The 17,090-nt window shown below is 37.6% G+C and overlaps 1 protein-coding gene across 1 annotated transcript in view; it reads right to left on the reverse strand.

The window, feature by feature from the left end:
* Positions 1 to 263: 263 nt before the first annotated feature.
* LOC143210442 (cysteine-rich secretory protein 2) overlaps positions 264 to 17,090 on the reverse strand; it is a 100,934-nt gene continuing 84,107 nt past the window's right edge. The window contains exons 5-7 of the mRNA XM_076427332.1: positions 16,011 to 16,156; positions 13,932 to 14,135; positions 264 to 6,240 (exon numbers count right to left, since the gene is read on the reverse strand). Coding sequence (XP_076283447.1) covers positions 5,985 to 6,240; positions 13,932 to 14,135; positions 16,011 to 16,156 — 606 coding nt within the window. The 3' untranslated portion in view covers positions 264 to 5,984. The remainder of the gene's footprint in view (positions 6,241 to 13,931; positions 14,136 to 16,010; positions 16,157 to 17,090) is intronic.

Below are 17,090 nucleotides of genomic sequence, written 5' to 3' on the forward strand. Positions count from 1 at the left end.
TTATGCGTTCGTAACAAAATTAAGTAAATGTTAAAAGGCTTTGATCTTGCGTAAAAATGATGATTCAACTGAAACCCTTTACAATTTCAAATCTGAAATAAATAATAATAATAAAGAATAATTTTATAATCTCTAAAAACATGCTCGGAATTGTTTTAGCTCCCTTCGTGTAAAATGCGTGTGAATGTGGTAAAAATGAAAATTATTAAAATGATCGGAGAACAATAAGCTGTCAGCCACACTGCACACATTAAGAACAAAGATTAATATTTACAGGATCTTTATTTCGGTAAGTGAACAAATTACGACAGCTTACAACGTTTCTCTTTAAGTTGCGTAACTCCGCATTACATGGTTATGTGTAACATTAACCTCTTAACTAGTACTTAACACGATTAAGTGTGTTCTATTATCCGCAGCTTTACGTCTCGCCTTGCATATATTGTTCTGATTTAACAGCATCCGTTATATGTGTACCTTACGTGCTAATCTGTTACTCTGCACCCACACAACGAACAGGGTAAAGTGATCAGCTCTATTACTTTCTCATCCTTTCAATGAATCGATCAGAATTGTTTATTGACCATCTGACAAAGAGAGAGAGGGAGAGAGAGAGAAATCTGCAAAGTTCCAACTAAGATTACATTTAGGGTAAACTGTACAACGATTGGCACCCTGAGCCAAAATCGTGGTAAAAACATTTTTATCTTTTTACGAAATGTTTAAACGAGCTTCACTTTCTATTATTATAAATAGACTGCGGATTTTATGCATTTATGACAAAAATGGGCACGTGTAATTTAAGCAGAGGACGAATTACGAAGATTTAAGGACATCAGTGTATGAATTTCAGCTTGATAAGACATTTGAATGAAAAAAGAATTTTCTATTTCGCTCCTGTGTTTTGCAATCAATTCAAACATTTTTTATTTTGCATAAAGATCCGCAGTCTAATTATAAACCAATAGAGATTTTTGGTTATAAATCTTTTACTATAAAATATATTCAGTGGAACTCTGTTACGAAAACTTACAACGTTGCTTTGAAATATAAATACGAAGCAGTAAAAAAATGATTTTCTATACCAGGAATTCTTAATATTTGCCGTTTAAATGAAAATTGCCAATCACTGTGCAAGCAATAATACAGTTTACCCTATTGTGAATTTATATGAAACATCGAATTTTTTTAGACAAATTCAGGGAACCCCAAATTAAGTAAAAGTATACATATTTATAAGTAATTTAGGAAAAATCTGAAATTAGATTATTTTCGTGTCCCTTTTGATAATTAATTCTCGAACTTACGAAAATATAAATGATATAGATTTTAATATGAACTTTAAATTATAATATTTATGATAATTTAGATTGATTCCAGTGACACGAATGGAAAGCATCAATGTGTTCGCATTACCATGTTCACCCTGTATATTGCACACACCCTGTTCTCGCTCGTGATTCGGTATCATTTCTATCCGTTCCTTGCTGTAACGTGACTTTTAAAAGCCGAAAACTACTTATTATTCCATTCATACTTTTTGCATCGGCTTCTCTGATTCGTGTCGTCACATTTGCACACACGAGTTACGATTACGAGTCGAAACACCATAAAATGCGATGAAAAATATTACCTCTGGAACGCGCTGAATAATAAATGAACTCTACGAGGATACAGAATACATTTCCGGGATCCGACGATATATTAATTACGACTTCACGCTAGACGACCTTACAAACAACGTTTCGTTCGTTCGGTAAACTCTATTTACTCGATCTTGTCGAGCACTTACGAATGCACTGACCATTTCGTGGAATTATTGTTCTCGTTGCCGGTTCACTCATTAACAGTCGATATTGCTTACTAGAATGAAGATGTTTGATTAGTAATAAACAATCGTTTCTCATAAATAATACTTCTGTAATGTAACTAATACTGAAAATAAAATTTAATTTCTATATTAATTTGCTTCACAATTAATCTTAAATGATTATTTCGTTTCTATGTAAACTTATTTCAAGTACATCAAATCATCTCTCATAAATAGACTGCGGATCTTTATGCATTTATGAAGAAATTGGTTGGGTGAAACATAAAACAGGAAAAGATCTAAAAAATTCAAGAATGTTGTATTGTTGCTTTTAATTTTTATGTTATTCCTGCTTCCCACAATCAGTGAAAAACATTTTTATTTTGCATAAAATTCCGCAGTCTACTCGTAAATAATACTTCTGCAATGTAACTAATACTGAAAATAAAATTTAATTTCTATATTAATTTGCGCTTCGCAACTAATATTAAATGATTATTTAATGTCTATGTAAACTTATTTGAGGTACATCAATTATGAATCACTTTAGGCAGGTAACAAAAATTATGTAGCCCTTTCGCTGTTAGTATACTCGCGAATTAATAAAATTCTGTGAAACAATAACACAAAACAACAATAATATAAAATTTGTTTTAAAATTATGTAAGCCTCTTTTGCGAGATATAAAATTTCTCAATTATTCTCACATAAATATAATCAAACACTGATTTCGCGCGATGTTAGAAATTATAATTTATTATAGCACTGTTAACGTTAAAATTTATATTTTCGAACAACGCTTTGTTCAGATATGTAAGAAGTTTCGCTTTATATTCTTCGTTGATTTATAATCCATTAAATGATTTCTTGTCATAGAAAAAGGAATTATTTCCTGCGTCTGTGTCCAATGCACATGCATTCGTATGCACTCAAATAGTCTCGGGCGACATCACGGGAAAATTGTTCAGCGTCGTGTTTTTTTTTTGTGCATACACTGACTGTTTTAGAACTTACATCTCTAAACACGTTTTAGATAGAGCTTCCTCTTACGTTTATACATTTTAGTCCCAGGTTTAGGCAACACACGATACCGCCAATAAAATCTTTACGTTTTTTCACAGTAATTCGCCTTCGAAATTCCGAAATGAACATATTCATCTATGCTTGCATTCTCGACTAAATAATAACACTGTCCAACACCAAATTTGTTCCACAACTACTGTTGGATGGTTCTTATAGAGTTGTTTTTAGCGCTGATTCCGAATCTGTTTTTAATTTTTTTTTCCTATACGCACAGTTTTTGAGAAACATGACTTTGAAAAAAACCACATTTTTTAACTTTAAACAAATATTGTGGTGTTATTATAAAAGATATTGAATTGTTCTTTAGAAAGATTCTGTAGACTGTTTGTGTAGACAATATTTGTTTAGAGTTGAAAAATATGTTTTTTCTCAAAGCCATATTCCTCAAAAACTGTGCGCGTATAGGGAAAAAATTAAAAACAGATTCGGAATCAGCGCAAAAAACTCTGTACGAAGGACCCAACAGTAATTAGGGAACATAAGAAAAGTTGAAATTTGTTGGACAGTGCAATTGATAGTGGCAGAATAGATCTTGAAGAGAATGTAGAAATTACCAGAAATTTAATTGGCTGCTCTTTACTTTACCGGACTCAAAATTTTTGCCTTTCTCCTACGAATTATGATGTATTCGGTATGTAATCCCGTAGATTTGTACCCGGCGCGGATGCAGATCGAAGTTTCGAATCTCTAGGATCAATAGTTGAGGAGTTATGGTCGCTTAAAGTTGAGCAATCTGCAGTGTTTTTGTTTTACAATGTGTTTCCCTCACCTGTCAAAAATGCTCAACTTTAAGCGACCATAGTTCCATAACTATTGATGCTAGAGGATCGAAACTACGATCTGCATCCGCGCCGGGTACAAATCTACAGGATTACATACCAAATACATCATAATTCGTAGGAGAAAGGTACTAATTTTGAGTCCGGTAAATCAAAGTTTACCCATTCAATTTTGTAGAATTGTAATATGAATCAGGAATTAAATCCATACTTTTAGATTTTCTAAATGGAGTACAGTCGACCATTTTATAACACGTTACTCTGAGAACATCGTTTCGACGTAACACAGTGCAGAAACTGCGCCAGTCTTTCTATAACGCGATATTTTTATAACACGGTTTCCAAATAGCACGATTTACTACCCTTCGACTACCCTCGTATAATACGAATGTCTCCGTCACACTGTTTCCCCGACGCGACATAAACAGAGAGGAGTTTACAATGAACAAAAATACTTATACCTAAATTCTTTGGCTTTGTTTCATTTTCAAGTGTCACGCGAAACACGATTTCGAGGTAGCAAGGCATTCTGGCCGATATAACATGAAATCTGTTTCCTTTATTCGTATTACTTTTTGATTTCGTTAAATACGGCTTCGATAGAACACGATACTCAAAAACACGGTTTTATTAGAACACGAAACACAATCCCACGATTTCTGTGGCCCGTATGGTGTGTCCGCGCGACGGGGGACTCGTTTGTCGATCGATATGATCGATATAATCTTAAGCATCATTAAAAAGTTCGTTTTTGTATAAACCCTAATGGAGTTTAAGAAACAGCACGTTCTACACTGTATTCTTTTTGCATTTGAGTCAAAGAAAAATGCTGCTGAGGCTACGAAAATGATTTGTTCCGCATTCGGTGAAAATGCAGTAACCTATAAAACACGCAAGAAGTGGTTCCAAAGGTTTCTTGGTGGAAATTTTGATCTCGGTGATGGAGAACGCAGTGGAACCGAAAAAGAAGTGCAGAACCAGGAATTAGAGCAATTATTGAAAGGGAATCCTTGTCAAACGCAACAGAAACTTGCCGAGGAACTTGGTGTAAATCAACAAGAAATTTCCGGTTCGTGTGTTCCTTTTTTTATAAATAAAGATCAAAAGTATGCTCAAAAGGCGCCGAACTTATTCGTACGCTTAGTATAAGACGAAGACGGGTCATAGTATTATTATCATATCTGTGTATTCTCTGTTTCTTCTGATTTACTGACCCACGATTTACATTATTTCTGGTTCCGTTTAACACAGTTTCGGCACGATGCGGAACGAATTAACCGCGTTACAGGAAGGCCGACTGTATTTTTAGCCATGTTGTACAATTTTAATACAGGTAAGATCTGTTCAGGTCACCGGTTGACGTAAAAGGATAATGTTTATTGACGGTTCGGGAGCGTCCAGAATGAAACGGTGATGAATACAGCACCCAGAAACACTCCGTCTACATACACCTTCTCTTACTTATATGTATGTACACACTGCATGCACATTTACATAGACAACACTCTTATCGTTTAGAAATATCAAAAGGATTCGCCCCATATTCTCCAAGCGAGGCTTCGTTACATTTTCCCGAGCTCCTTAACCACCGAGAACATAGGTCGAAAGGCGAACCACGAGAATGTTCGCAAAAAATAGAATCAATTTCCGGGGCGACGCGACACGTTGCGTTGTCGAGAACGATTACCGAGCAAAGGGAAATCCTGTTCCAGCCACATGGTCGACCACAATCACACTGCGATCATTTACGTGAATTCACATGAAATTCTTTTAGAAAATTGTTGTCTCCTTTGGAACCTCATTGTTAATACTAAACCCACCACTACTGGACAAACCAAGTTATTTGTTTGGAGAATAATTCATGGAGAATAAAAATGATCTTTTGTTATAGGAATATCGAATAAGAATATGAAAAAGTGAAAACCACCAGCACAATTTATGGTGACACCATACAACATCGATCATCCAGCAGGAAACCAATATAATCAGACTGCATTGGTGAAGGATTAATGCAGATCAGTATGCAAAAACAGTGTCGGAGAACGCGGTGGCCTTGTAACAGTGGTTAGAGAACGGATTTCCCTTCGACCATCGATGGAGCTACGAAATGCGTGTACCGATGGGATAACGATCGGCAAGAACCAAGAAGTTTCTTTCCATCGTATATGGCGCGACGTAATCTTTAAAAATGATTTCGTACCTTGTAGACACGCCGATGATGGTCTGCTGTGTGCAGCCGCAGATCCCACGTGGATGCTGATAGATCAACGAAGAAACGGCGGAACGATCGACACCGATGCGATGGTCGTTCACTACCAGTGACGGTAGTAGATTTTGCCGTTGCAGTTGCAGGTGGCACCGCAGGATTGTCGCCGTTTGTGTCCCTCTTTCGTGTGCGTATCACAGACCCAGGTAGAAAACGATTTTTTCAGATCGGCGCAGTTCGACCATAAATCATTAAAGTAGCAGGCGTTCGTGCAGAGCTTGTTGCGTGAGCAATGGTTCTTGCACATGCTGCATGGCTCCCCGGTCTCGTACGGACGACTCAAACCATGCACGTAATTGCCGCTGCAAAAATTCGTTTACGATTCAGTGGTCAGCAAGCACCGCACACCCACACACGTTTACTATTTAAAGGTGGGATCTCCTTTGCGTGTCTGGACGCAGCGCGTTTTGTTATCCCAGCGCCCCTTTTATATGTACTCCATTCGTTATACTTCATCGTGACTGTGCGTCTAGACGCGTGCATCTACGCCAAGAAACAATATCACACTATCCTCTCGAGGAATATTCTAGGACGGAGGTTCCACTCAACTGTGGAACAATTTTCACGTTAACTTTACATCCCCCAACTTTTCGCTTTTATTCAAATAACTCGTTTAAGAAAAATCCTATATGGTCAAGACTTTTCGCGTATTTGTCGTTACTTGACTATTGGGTTCGCAAGAAAGTAATTTCGATATTATAATAGAGCCGAATTTTTGTATTCAAGCAACGAACTTTAATGAACCAACGAGTATATGGATAACAAAACGCTGCGTCCAGACGCGCAAAGGAGATCCCACCTTAACGTTTACACGTTTTACGATTTTACTATTTAGCCGGTTTCTTAATTAGTCGGGAATTTGAACCAAGAGTTCAGCGTTTCACCTTCGCCGTTCGTTGGTTTTGCAACATAATTTTGTGCGTTTCGTGCCAAACTCGCGAAGCGGTGGAAAGATAAATGCAAGTAACCCGAACATAACTTGGAAATTTCTGACATTTAACTGTTTCTGTCTGATTGTCCACTCTGGGGCATCACTAAAAATTATTATTAAATACGGGAAATACGCGTTCTTGTTATAGACCATGTATGGCAGAACGAAGTATTGAAATTTGCAGCATATCTTTTTTAACAAGTATGACTGATTGGATGTACATGATTGGTGCGAGAAAAGACTAGCGGAAGACATAAGCCATCGAATAATACGACGATTCTCAGCAACGACGCGATTATTGCTGCCTCTGGTGTACACTCGCCGGGAAAGTTTCTCCCCGCGGTCGACGGAGATGTGTACACAAGCGGATCATTGCAATCGAAAAGTTTGTTACACGAATCGCGGGATTCGCGTGGCCGAGCTGGAAGGCCGCTGGGAAAGCATAATCCGGAAAATTGCGGCGGGGAAACAAATTTATGACGACACTCGACTCGCGGGAAAGAGAACAAGGAGGTTGCGTAATTTAAACTCTCTCCGTTCGTCTTTTTTCCTCGGCGCGGTATCGTGCCCGGAGAAATGCAGGGTCGCCGAGGTAAATCCGGAAGAGTCATTGAACAGAGGGAAACAGTTCAAATTCCAGGAATATGTCGATATATTCTATTGCCAGTTTGCGCGAAAGTAGTGAATGATATGAAGAATGGGATTGCTCGATATAGCCTCAACTAGCTGCCGCGACCTTCTTGAGTTTGTGTTATTGGGAGCTGAAAAGAAATCACTTGGGAGGAATGCGGGAAGGGCACGTAACTCCCCGAGTCACACGTATTTTCGACTCTGGCGAAATATTGGCTAAACGGTCACACAACTACGCAGACACCTGTGCCCCTACTTCCTTGCTATGTACACAGCGACGTAGGGGAGCGATCCCCACCACATCGATCACTTTGATCGGAGGTGGCGTGCTTCTTCTCTCTGCCGATTCCCCCATTTAGCTGCTGAAGTCTACACTTTTCTTAGTGGGGGAAGTGGCAAAGTGGCAAAGTGGAAAAGTGGAAAAGCATCTTGTGCGGCAGAGTTGGGCAAAAATCAACCAATATTTAAAAATGACTAATAGTCCGATTGATTGTTAGTCAAAGCTTAAAAAAAGTAGGTTTAATTTTTTTTATAAAATTTTTTTTTCAGTAAATCATCTAGTAAGTCCTTCCAACTTGGATAACAGAAAAACCGAGGTTAAGTTTGGCCTATGTATAAAAAAGAAGTTATTCCGATTTAAAGTGTGTGCCATCAATTACGTGGCTGACTGTATGTAGGTACGTTCGCACGTGGCCGGAACAAGCCGAAAATTTCCACGATAAAGTACGAGAATATTCCCGGGAGAATAATGTCAGGACAAACGAATGATAATGCCGGGGAGGAGTGTTATCGAACAAAGTCGAAAAGTGTAAAGACATTTCGGGTCTTCTATTTTTATCTCCTAAGAACTTCTGTAAACTTCGGGAACCCTCTCCCTCCGTGCGATTAACGCTCGCGATATATCAACATTGACCCGAAAAGTACACGAGAGATCCTCGTGTAACGCTTGAAAATTCCCCACGAAATACTACATTTGACGTACGAGTTCCGCGATTCATGGCAGCGACTATGCGATTTTATGGGAGCACCAGTCGTCCACCACCGGATCGAGTATTAAATCCATTCGGGAAGATCCATTGTCCTCAACCTGATACCCCTGGCCGGCGCGGCGCAGCGGCTTGTTCCGCCACTTTATCGCTGGTTCATTTTCTCTATTTGTAGTTTTCCACATTTCTCACTTTCATTATACCGTATTAAAAGGTATCCGATATCGAGGCGATCCTGCTTGCAGGAATAAATGGATATAGTATATCCGTAATCGAAGCTTTCCAATGGGATCAATTTCGTGAACGAAGATTCAGAACTGCGGTTCATAATTGATCTATTACATTACGTTACGTCAGTGTTTTTCAACCTTTTTTGGTTGACGGCGCGCTAAAAATATTTCGAATTATTTGCGGCACACTTGAATGTAAAAAATGTAAAAGTTGTATTGCAAAACAAAATATTTAATTACAAAATTTATTCGATGAGAGGGCTGAGCCTGTTTTCTTGAACAAATTAAACCGAAACGAGGTTCTAAAGTCGATAGAAAAGTTCGCATTTCATCGTCAACTTTTAAAAGTCTTTCTCGCTTTTTCGACTTGATTTCTGTGAATGCTGAAAAATCCAAATTCACAGAACCATGAAGATGCAGAAGGCAGAAGAATTTTAATAGTTTTCAAGCTAAGTGCAGGGTACAAATTTTTGACAGAAAGCCAAAACTGATCCATATTTTTTCCGAAGAATTATCTGTCAAAAATCCTTGCGACACATTTGACAATCTCTCGTGGCACACAGGTTGAGAAACAACTGCGTTGTGTTGTAATGGAATTCTGAATCAACTAAGTTTGTGTCGTATTTGAATTTTAACGTCAATCTTCAAGAGAATCTCTCGAAGAGTAGAACACCATACATTTATATACACTATAGCACATGTATACGATACTATAACAATACATGCTCAACACTAAGAATGAGAGTCTAAAAAAAAATGTGAAATTTTATTCTGCAAAATTCACGAAATTTTAAACTACTGTAATCCATAAAAGACGCTTCTACAAGTGATCGTTTTGCAATGTAAATTCTTTTCCCGGTTTTCCCAATCAGAAACCAACCACGAACTTGTATTACTTTAACTAAGGCAGGCCGCGCATTGATGATTTAATTGTACCGTGATTAAGAAGTTTTCCGATTAAAAAGTTGCCTACAGCTTCGAGCAACGAGAACTGCTGTTAGTATGGAAATGGTTTTCATAGAAACCGTATACATCGCGAGGCTCGCCTTATCAAGATGAAAAATAGCAGTTTTGCTATTAGATAGCAACTTAAAAACTCTTTAATGCTCAATTTTACATAGAAATTCGGTAATGTCGGAGAAGAATAGATTTTTCTACTATTTTTATTGTCTACACAATTAAATATAATTCTCCGAGCATTTAATGACCAACCGCGCAACAATTCTGCTTACATGAATTCCAGTTCACAAAAAAATTCTTTTACAAAGTAATTTTTGTGTCGCAGAAACAGTGGAATCCGCGTTTTAATTTAATATGCAAATGGCGATTTTCGTTTAGAATTTTCATTCGTTCGAGCCCGATGGAATTGGCTGCTCTACATGCAACGATCCATTATATTCTAACACAAAATTAATTAATCTACCATAGACTAACAAAAAGAACTTCTGGGAATATATGTGTTTACCGTATGCACTCCGGTCGCTCGAGAACAAACTCTCATCGTCTCGGACAGCTTCTTTTCCCCAGGGGCCGTTTAATTCTTTTAATTCGAATCGCAATGCCTCCTCCGCGAATAATAAATAAACCACGTCACGTGGCGGCGTTCAACTATATTTCTTTTTTTTTCGTTCGCGCGATGGCGGGCACGACCTCGTAATTAATTTCGCGAACACAACCGCAGCGCGGGGACCGGCCATTTGAATTCAAAACACCGTACGATGATCGCGGCCGGAATAGCAGAGTCTACCGGAAATACTCTAAATGTAAATTAATTGTAGCCGCGGATCCGTTTGGGTATCGGCTGAAGACCGTGGCACTTTGGCGACGCGGGAAAAATATGAGATGCGATCGAAAAGAAACCGGATTCTTGAAATTTAAGGTCAAGGATGATTTTCAAGGACGAAGATGTAGGATAGGCCTATGGCAGCCAAGACCAAACAATTCTTTACACCCTGCACTTTAGAAAAACGAAACTTGAAAGAATAGTGTAATAACGTAACTTTTTTTATGTACTTCTTTAAATTAATGAAATGTCAGAAAAACTTTTTAAATGTATAATGCTCATAATATCGCGTTGGATAAACACGAATGATACTTCTGTTTCTACCGCGAAATTGTCCTTTGAAACCTAACATTTTTTAATTACATAACATTAATATTTCGTTGCATTTCCTTGAACATCTATATACAGCGTGCAGACACTTACAGAAATGGAATACACTTGTAGTGTGTTGTATTATTCGCGGAAGCTAATTCCCCCCGAGCTCTCGGTTTTGACGCAGTGAGAAATGCGGGAGTAAATTAATTGACTTGACTTAAGAACCGCGTTTCGAAACTTCTTTCAAGTTAAAACGATCGAAAGGGAATCAGACCCAATCTCATTAGACGCGTACAGATTCGCGTTCAGTCTTTAACTAAGCCCGTGGTGGCCAAGCTCGAGCCCTTTATATACTAATGAAATTGCTCAGAAAATGGTAGTGGGGGGTAAACGGAAATCTGGAAGATTGTCTATGTTTCCCAGATGTATGCACTTTCTCATAAGGGAAAAACTATTTATTTGGGCATGCGAGCTGGACCTCCTGCATGAACACGTGGTTTCAAGAAAGCAGCAAAACTCACGTAGGCAAAGCCTCCGTACGTAACACCGTATTCGTTGCGATTCCGTATTTAGCTACGCCGCTCTTGCATGCTGTTTGACCATTATCCATAATTTCGGCCACGTCTGAAATTTGAAGACGGTCATTGCGTTCAGGTTGAAAGTCGGGCAAATTAAACGAGCGTTCGCGGTGCCCGTAAACAAAATAAAAACAGCCAGCCGGGTCTAGATGTTTCTGAAATAACTAAACCACGAAAACCAGGGAAAATAACAGAAATCCGGAAATTAGAGTGCACGGTACGTACGCGGGTAGCTTCGAAGGGAACGCACGGGCAAGGTGCTCCCAACTCATAGATGAGTGTATTATTGCCGCCCTACATTGTATCTGGCTTGCTTTACCGGCCCGCTTTCTGCAATCCCTTTGTTCCCTGACAAGTTTGTTCCCTAATGTGCTCAATCCTGATAACGCCGATCAATCAGTCGAGATTTATTTATTAAATATTATTTTCTCTTTGTTTTCTGGGAAAAATATAATCCACTATCAATCAAACTGTGTTTGATTGCGATGGAATATCACTTGTGAATAACGTGTCCATTTGTTACGTATTATTTATATTTCAATTTATCAACGTTAACTGTGCCGTGCCGCTATCTGCTTTTCACAACAATTTCACAGATTGATGGTTAAGCGACAACGAAATCGATACGAGACAAATAATGCTATCGCCGATATATGTTCAGTAAGTAGAGATAGCGTGCAATGGTCAGACATGCCAACCAGAGCATGAATATCCCATCATTTCTAGGATTCAATTGATTTCTATACGGAAGTTTTCGAGCGGACCATGTTTTAAGAATTATGCTTTGAAATATTTTGCAACTTTTTATTTTTAAAACTCGGAGATTGATATTCGCTTGAAAAAATTGCATGTTCGACATTTTTCGCTAAATTGTCAACTTCACTACACGATGTCCCCAATAATGCCCCAATTTTCATTCCAGAATAAAATTTTATTTTTTATGAAATTTGACTTCTCAGTCTATTTATGACATGAGCCATTAATTTTCCAAATCGGTTAACTCCATGAGATAGAAGGTAAAGAAAATTGATGAAATGTTACACATGCATTTTTAAAAGTTGCTTCAATTTTTGTTATTAACGCGTTGATTGCTGAACAATCACCCCACAAAAATTATTATAATAAAAACTGTCTTCACCTTTGGATTTGTTAAGAAAAAAAGTATCGCATAATTGACCTTGACCAATTTTCAAACTTCAAAGTCGTTTTCTAACCAGGGTTCCTTCGAGACCAATTTTGACTTCGAAAAAGGGGCAAGAATAATTTTACGGTTCAATTTTTTAAACAGATCTCCGCTGATCCAGAGGTGCAGCCTGTACGAGAATCCCAAATATTAATTAACTAAACAATTAAAATAAATTTAATGGAAAAAGTGAAGCATCAACCAAACGCCTTGGCTTTAAAAATTTTTCTCGAAAGATGAATTCGCTTGGCCTTTGGACGGCTGACACCCCGTTCGAGAAAGTTCAAACTTGTTGGACAGAGGAATAATCGAATTGATATTATTTCCAGTTATTTAGTATTCTCGCCCTGTGTACGAGAACCCACGGCGTTCGAATATACGACCGCGAATTCCAAACCGAAAATCCGGAAAGCATTCTGACTCCCAAGAACGGGAAAACTGCATAGCACGGGATTAAAGCTGCGCTTGCACGGAATGCCAGATCCCGCGAACGCTTTCGGTCGTTCGAAGCACGCTGAGCATTCACCGTTGTATCTTTCAATAGCGAGATAATCTTATAAAAGCTCGCGTCGCGATTGTTATTCTCCCGGCGAGGTACTTTCCGCCGAAGATCTCGCTTAACCGTCATAAAGCGAAGTTCCCTCCATGGGGAAACAAACAGGGATACATACATAGAACGATGCGAGGCAAACAAAGCAATAGAGATTGGTTTCTGTTGCATACAGGGTCACCTGTCCAGTGAATAAACGTTTCATATCGGTGTATGAAATAAACGCTTAAAATAAAGCTAATTTCGTAACTGTCACAACTCCCCATCACCAATTGTTTTAGGAATTTCATTGTTATGTCACTAACCAGACTGCAGATTTTATGCTTTCACGATAAATGTGAAAAAATATATAAAAAAACTTTTTGAAAACCACGCTTATATTAAATTGCACTAAAAAGGAGAAAATAATTTTTTTACACATTAGCAACTATAAATAAAAGAGTGGAGCGCTAAACTATATTGACGCAATCTCTGTGGGCGCTCCACGCTTTTATTTATTGTTGCTAATGTCTAAAGAAATTATTTTCTCCTTTTTAGTGCAATTTAATATAAGCGTGGTTTTTGAAAAGTTTTTTTATATATTTTTTTATTTTCTACTATTTAGTCTTTACATATCTTGTAATCGATTTTAATTACCACTTCAACCTGTAAATTCAACCATCTTTTGTAAAAGGAAAAATATTGTGTCATGGCGACTGTAAATCGAAATTTCCATTCTGTAGGATCAATAGTTCAGGAGCTATATGCAGTGTTTTGATGAACCAACACGTTCTCTGGATGATTGTCTCTTTCTTCTGGTTCACTCACCTTGGCGCGTAGTTGCAGACGTAGAGGAAGTAGTCTTTACCAAGCGGACCGTTGCTGTTGGTGCAATGGTTAACACCGCAGCCGACAAGATGCGTCGTGGCCCACACGACTTGAGTATAATGACCGACCTTGTGTACATCCGTCGATTGGCTACCGTATTCGAAGTCCTTGTCCTCCATGGCCCACGCCCTGACGGCGAATTGCCTGAAAATAAAACGAATTCATCGAATAACTCTATGAAGGTCATGTGCAACACGAATATAGGTTGGCAACTATGTTCTCGACCTCCACATTTTCCCAAACAAAGTGATTTCTATATATATTTTTAAGCACGTGTATTTTATATCAAATTAATCGCAGAATTCCCAGCTTCCCGATGATAAACAGTTCAGAATGGTCACTGAATGAGGTTATATGTAATGATACAATAAAAGAATTACGAAACAAAAGATCGCGAACAAGTTGTCAACCTAATATATTGTTAAAAAAAGAACATATATCGATACCCTGAAAACTACCAGAAAAAAACAACATTTAAATAAAATTACACAATCATTTTCCTATTTATTTTCCACAATATGAAAATTCAAAGATCTAACATTATATAATAATTTTGAAAAAATTAAGTTTTAACTGTTTTTAGCGATTAAACTATTAATTTTTTCGGGATAACGAAGGTGGATTTTGCCTCATATTTTCGTTCAATTCTTTTTCCGTCTGTTCTAAAAAAAATTGTACATACAACTCTAAGGATTTCATAATTTTATGCAAAACTCTAGATCTTCTGGGAATAACTTAGGGGGATTTGAACTTCCCAATGTGGAAGCTTGAAGATCTAATAATTTCGAATTTGAGACAAACTTCCCTGAAATGCGAACAATTTATGGAGAGTCATAAACTCGCTCTTCCGGAAAATATCAGACTCTCAGAGGAGCTCGACCTAGACTCGAAGTGTTAAATAATCCAGGAGATATGTGCTCGAGTATTGTTGAGCCACGTAGCGAGGAGGAGTAAATTTTCATAAAGAAAAAAGGAAAATGTCTATTTTCCATAAAGATTCACGGTTTAATGAAGTAAAAATCCTATAAAAGTTTCTAAAATTTGTTAACATGCTCAAAAATTACATAATCATATGCGTTATGAACGCATACAATAATTTGCGATGTAATGATGGCTTCTTAGCAATTGTATATGAATTTCGTTTAAACTACAATCTAGATTTAAATGAATTTTTGAGAAAATTTGTCGAATTCGTGTAATTTATTGAGAAATTCCTCTTGTCCATGTTTTATCCGCTCTGAAAAGATCAATATCCGTACAATCGTTCGAGGGACGAAAGCAACCGCATGGAACGCATTAAAAACGGAACGCGGTTGCTTTTATAGCACCGTCGGCATTGTTTCTGCCGCAAGAAGACAGGAAAGTGACATCCGCGACAATTGTTCATTGAACATCAACAGGTGGCTCCCAGAAGAGAGCAACGCACGTGAAAGCAACTTATCGTTACACAGAAATAGAACAATAGCTCAGAATTCTGACTTTAGATCAAACAGAAGTTCCGTGTCAGAACAATGCTAGCCTTTTCTACTTACCAGCGGAAATACCTAACAGAACCGGCTTTAGAAAAACTGACTTTGACAAAGTACGTACGGATAGTCGTCAGAATAATATTTGTGATATAATAAAAACGATCTACAAAGTTAATAAATATTTTATAGATATTTAATAATATTTCACATAAATATTTTTTATCCAAACTGCATGGTTTAAAAGATGCATTAATATATCCAAGATTCAAGGTCTTTTTTTAGAGAAATTTTCAGTAATTGGTTTTGGGAACAATTAGTTATTTTAATATTAATAATCATCGAGTTTTTGCTTCCTTTTACTTCATGCAGAGAAAGTAGAAAGAAATAATCTATTATTAATGAACTCGACTGAAAAAGTCACAAGTCGTATTTTATTATTTAATGATTATTTTTAATAATTTCAGACGCGTTGATTCTGTAATTTAAAAAAGTAATAGTATACGTGATTATAAGTTTCGAAATATGAGAAACCAATTTTGTCATTACTCACCAATATGTTCGTTCCGTCGTCATGAAAAGATTCTGTCCAGCGTTGCCAAGATCATTTATATATCGATTTGTCGCGTTATCATGAACCAAGCCGGGACATTTATTGGCCCATCTCTGCGCTGCTTTGGCCAATCCAGAGTGCCATGACTGAAAAACCACAATTACGTTACAATTAGTTCAGTCACCGATCCTAATCACATATCGTAACAGTCAGTGGAATATTGTTAAAACTATATTCGAAAAGAAATTGGAATTCACCGTACCGAGAAATAGTCTCTAAACCGAATGCAATTAGTCTAATTGTCCCGAGGTCGCGGTCGTTTCGCTGAAATAATTACATCGTATCGCAAGGAGGACGTGTTAACAGAACAAACCGGCGCGGCGCGATTAATAATCCGCAGAGAAATCTAATTCCGCAGTGAAATAGTCCACTTAGTCAGTATTAGGCAGAAATTTCGAACGGAAGTTCCATTAAAGTCGACTTTGACTGTCATCGCGAAAATTACTGGCGATCTCACTTTCATCGTTATGGTCGTCTATAAGTGGCCTCGGGGAACAAAACGAAGAAAACAAGAGAAAGGTAGGGCCGCAAACGAAGTATAAGAGACTGGAAAAGGGAAGCAGGTGGTGAAGGGTCGAAACGCGGAAAAATCAGGAGAAAAGTTCACTCTTGGACGAGGAAACTGATCCTTTCTAAAATATACGAAATACGAAACCGACTAAATTTGTGTCAAAATCAAAGAACTTTCGATAGAAATGAGATGGGGCGATGAAATCTTTTTCAAATTAAAGCTGAAACTTTGCAGAATATGGGACAATTATGGAGATTGTGGTACGAACGTTTTTTAACCTTGAAAGAATTCGTTAAACTTGCTCAATTTCAAGAAAATTGTGGTTTCTCCACTACCACACGCGGAATCTGAACACTCGAAATAAAAATTAGGAGCAATGTTTTTAATTCATTGTTTAATGTAATCCAGTTTTTTGATAATAAATGTTGCATTCTATATTTATTTTCTTTGGCTACTATTATTATGGGACAAATTTCATTCATCAACTGCTACTATCATTATGGGACAGC

The sequence above is a fragment of the Lasioglossum baleicum genome, chromosome 1 (genome assembly GCF_051020765.1).
Source record: "Lasioglossum baleicum chromosome 1, iyLasBale1, whole genome shotgun sequence".
NCBI classification, from domain to species: Eukaryota; Metazoa; Arthropoda; class Insecta; order Hymenoptera; family Halictidae; genus Lasioglossum; species Lasioglossum baleicum.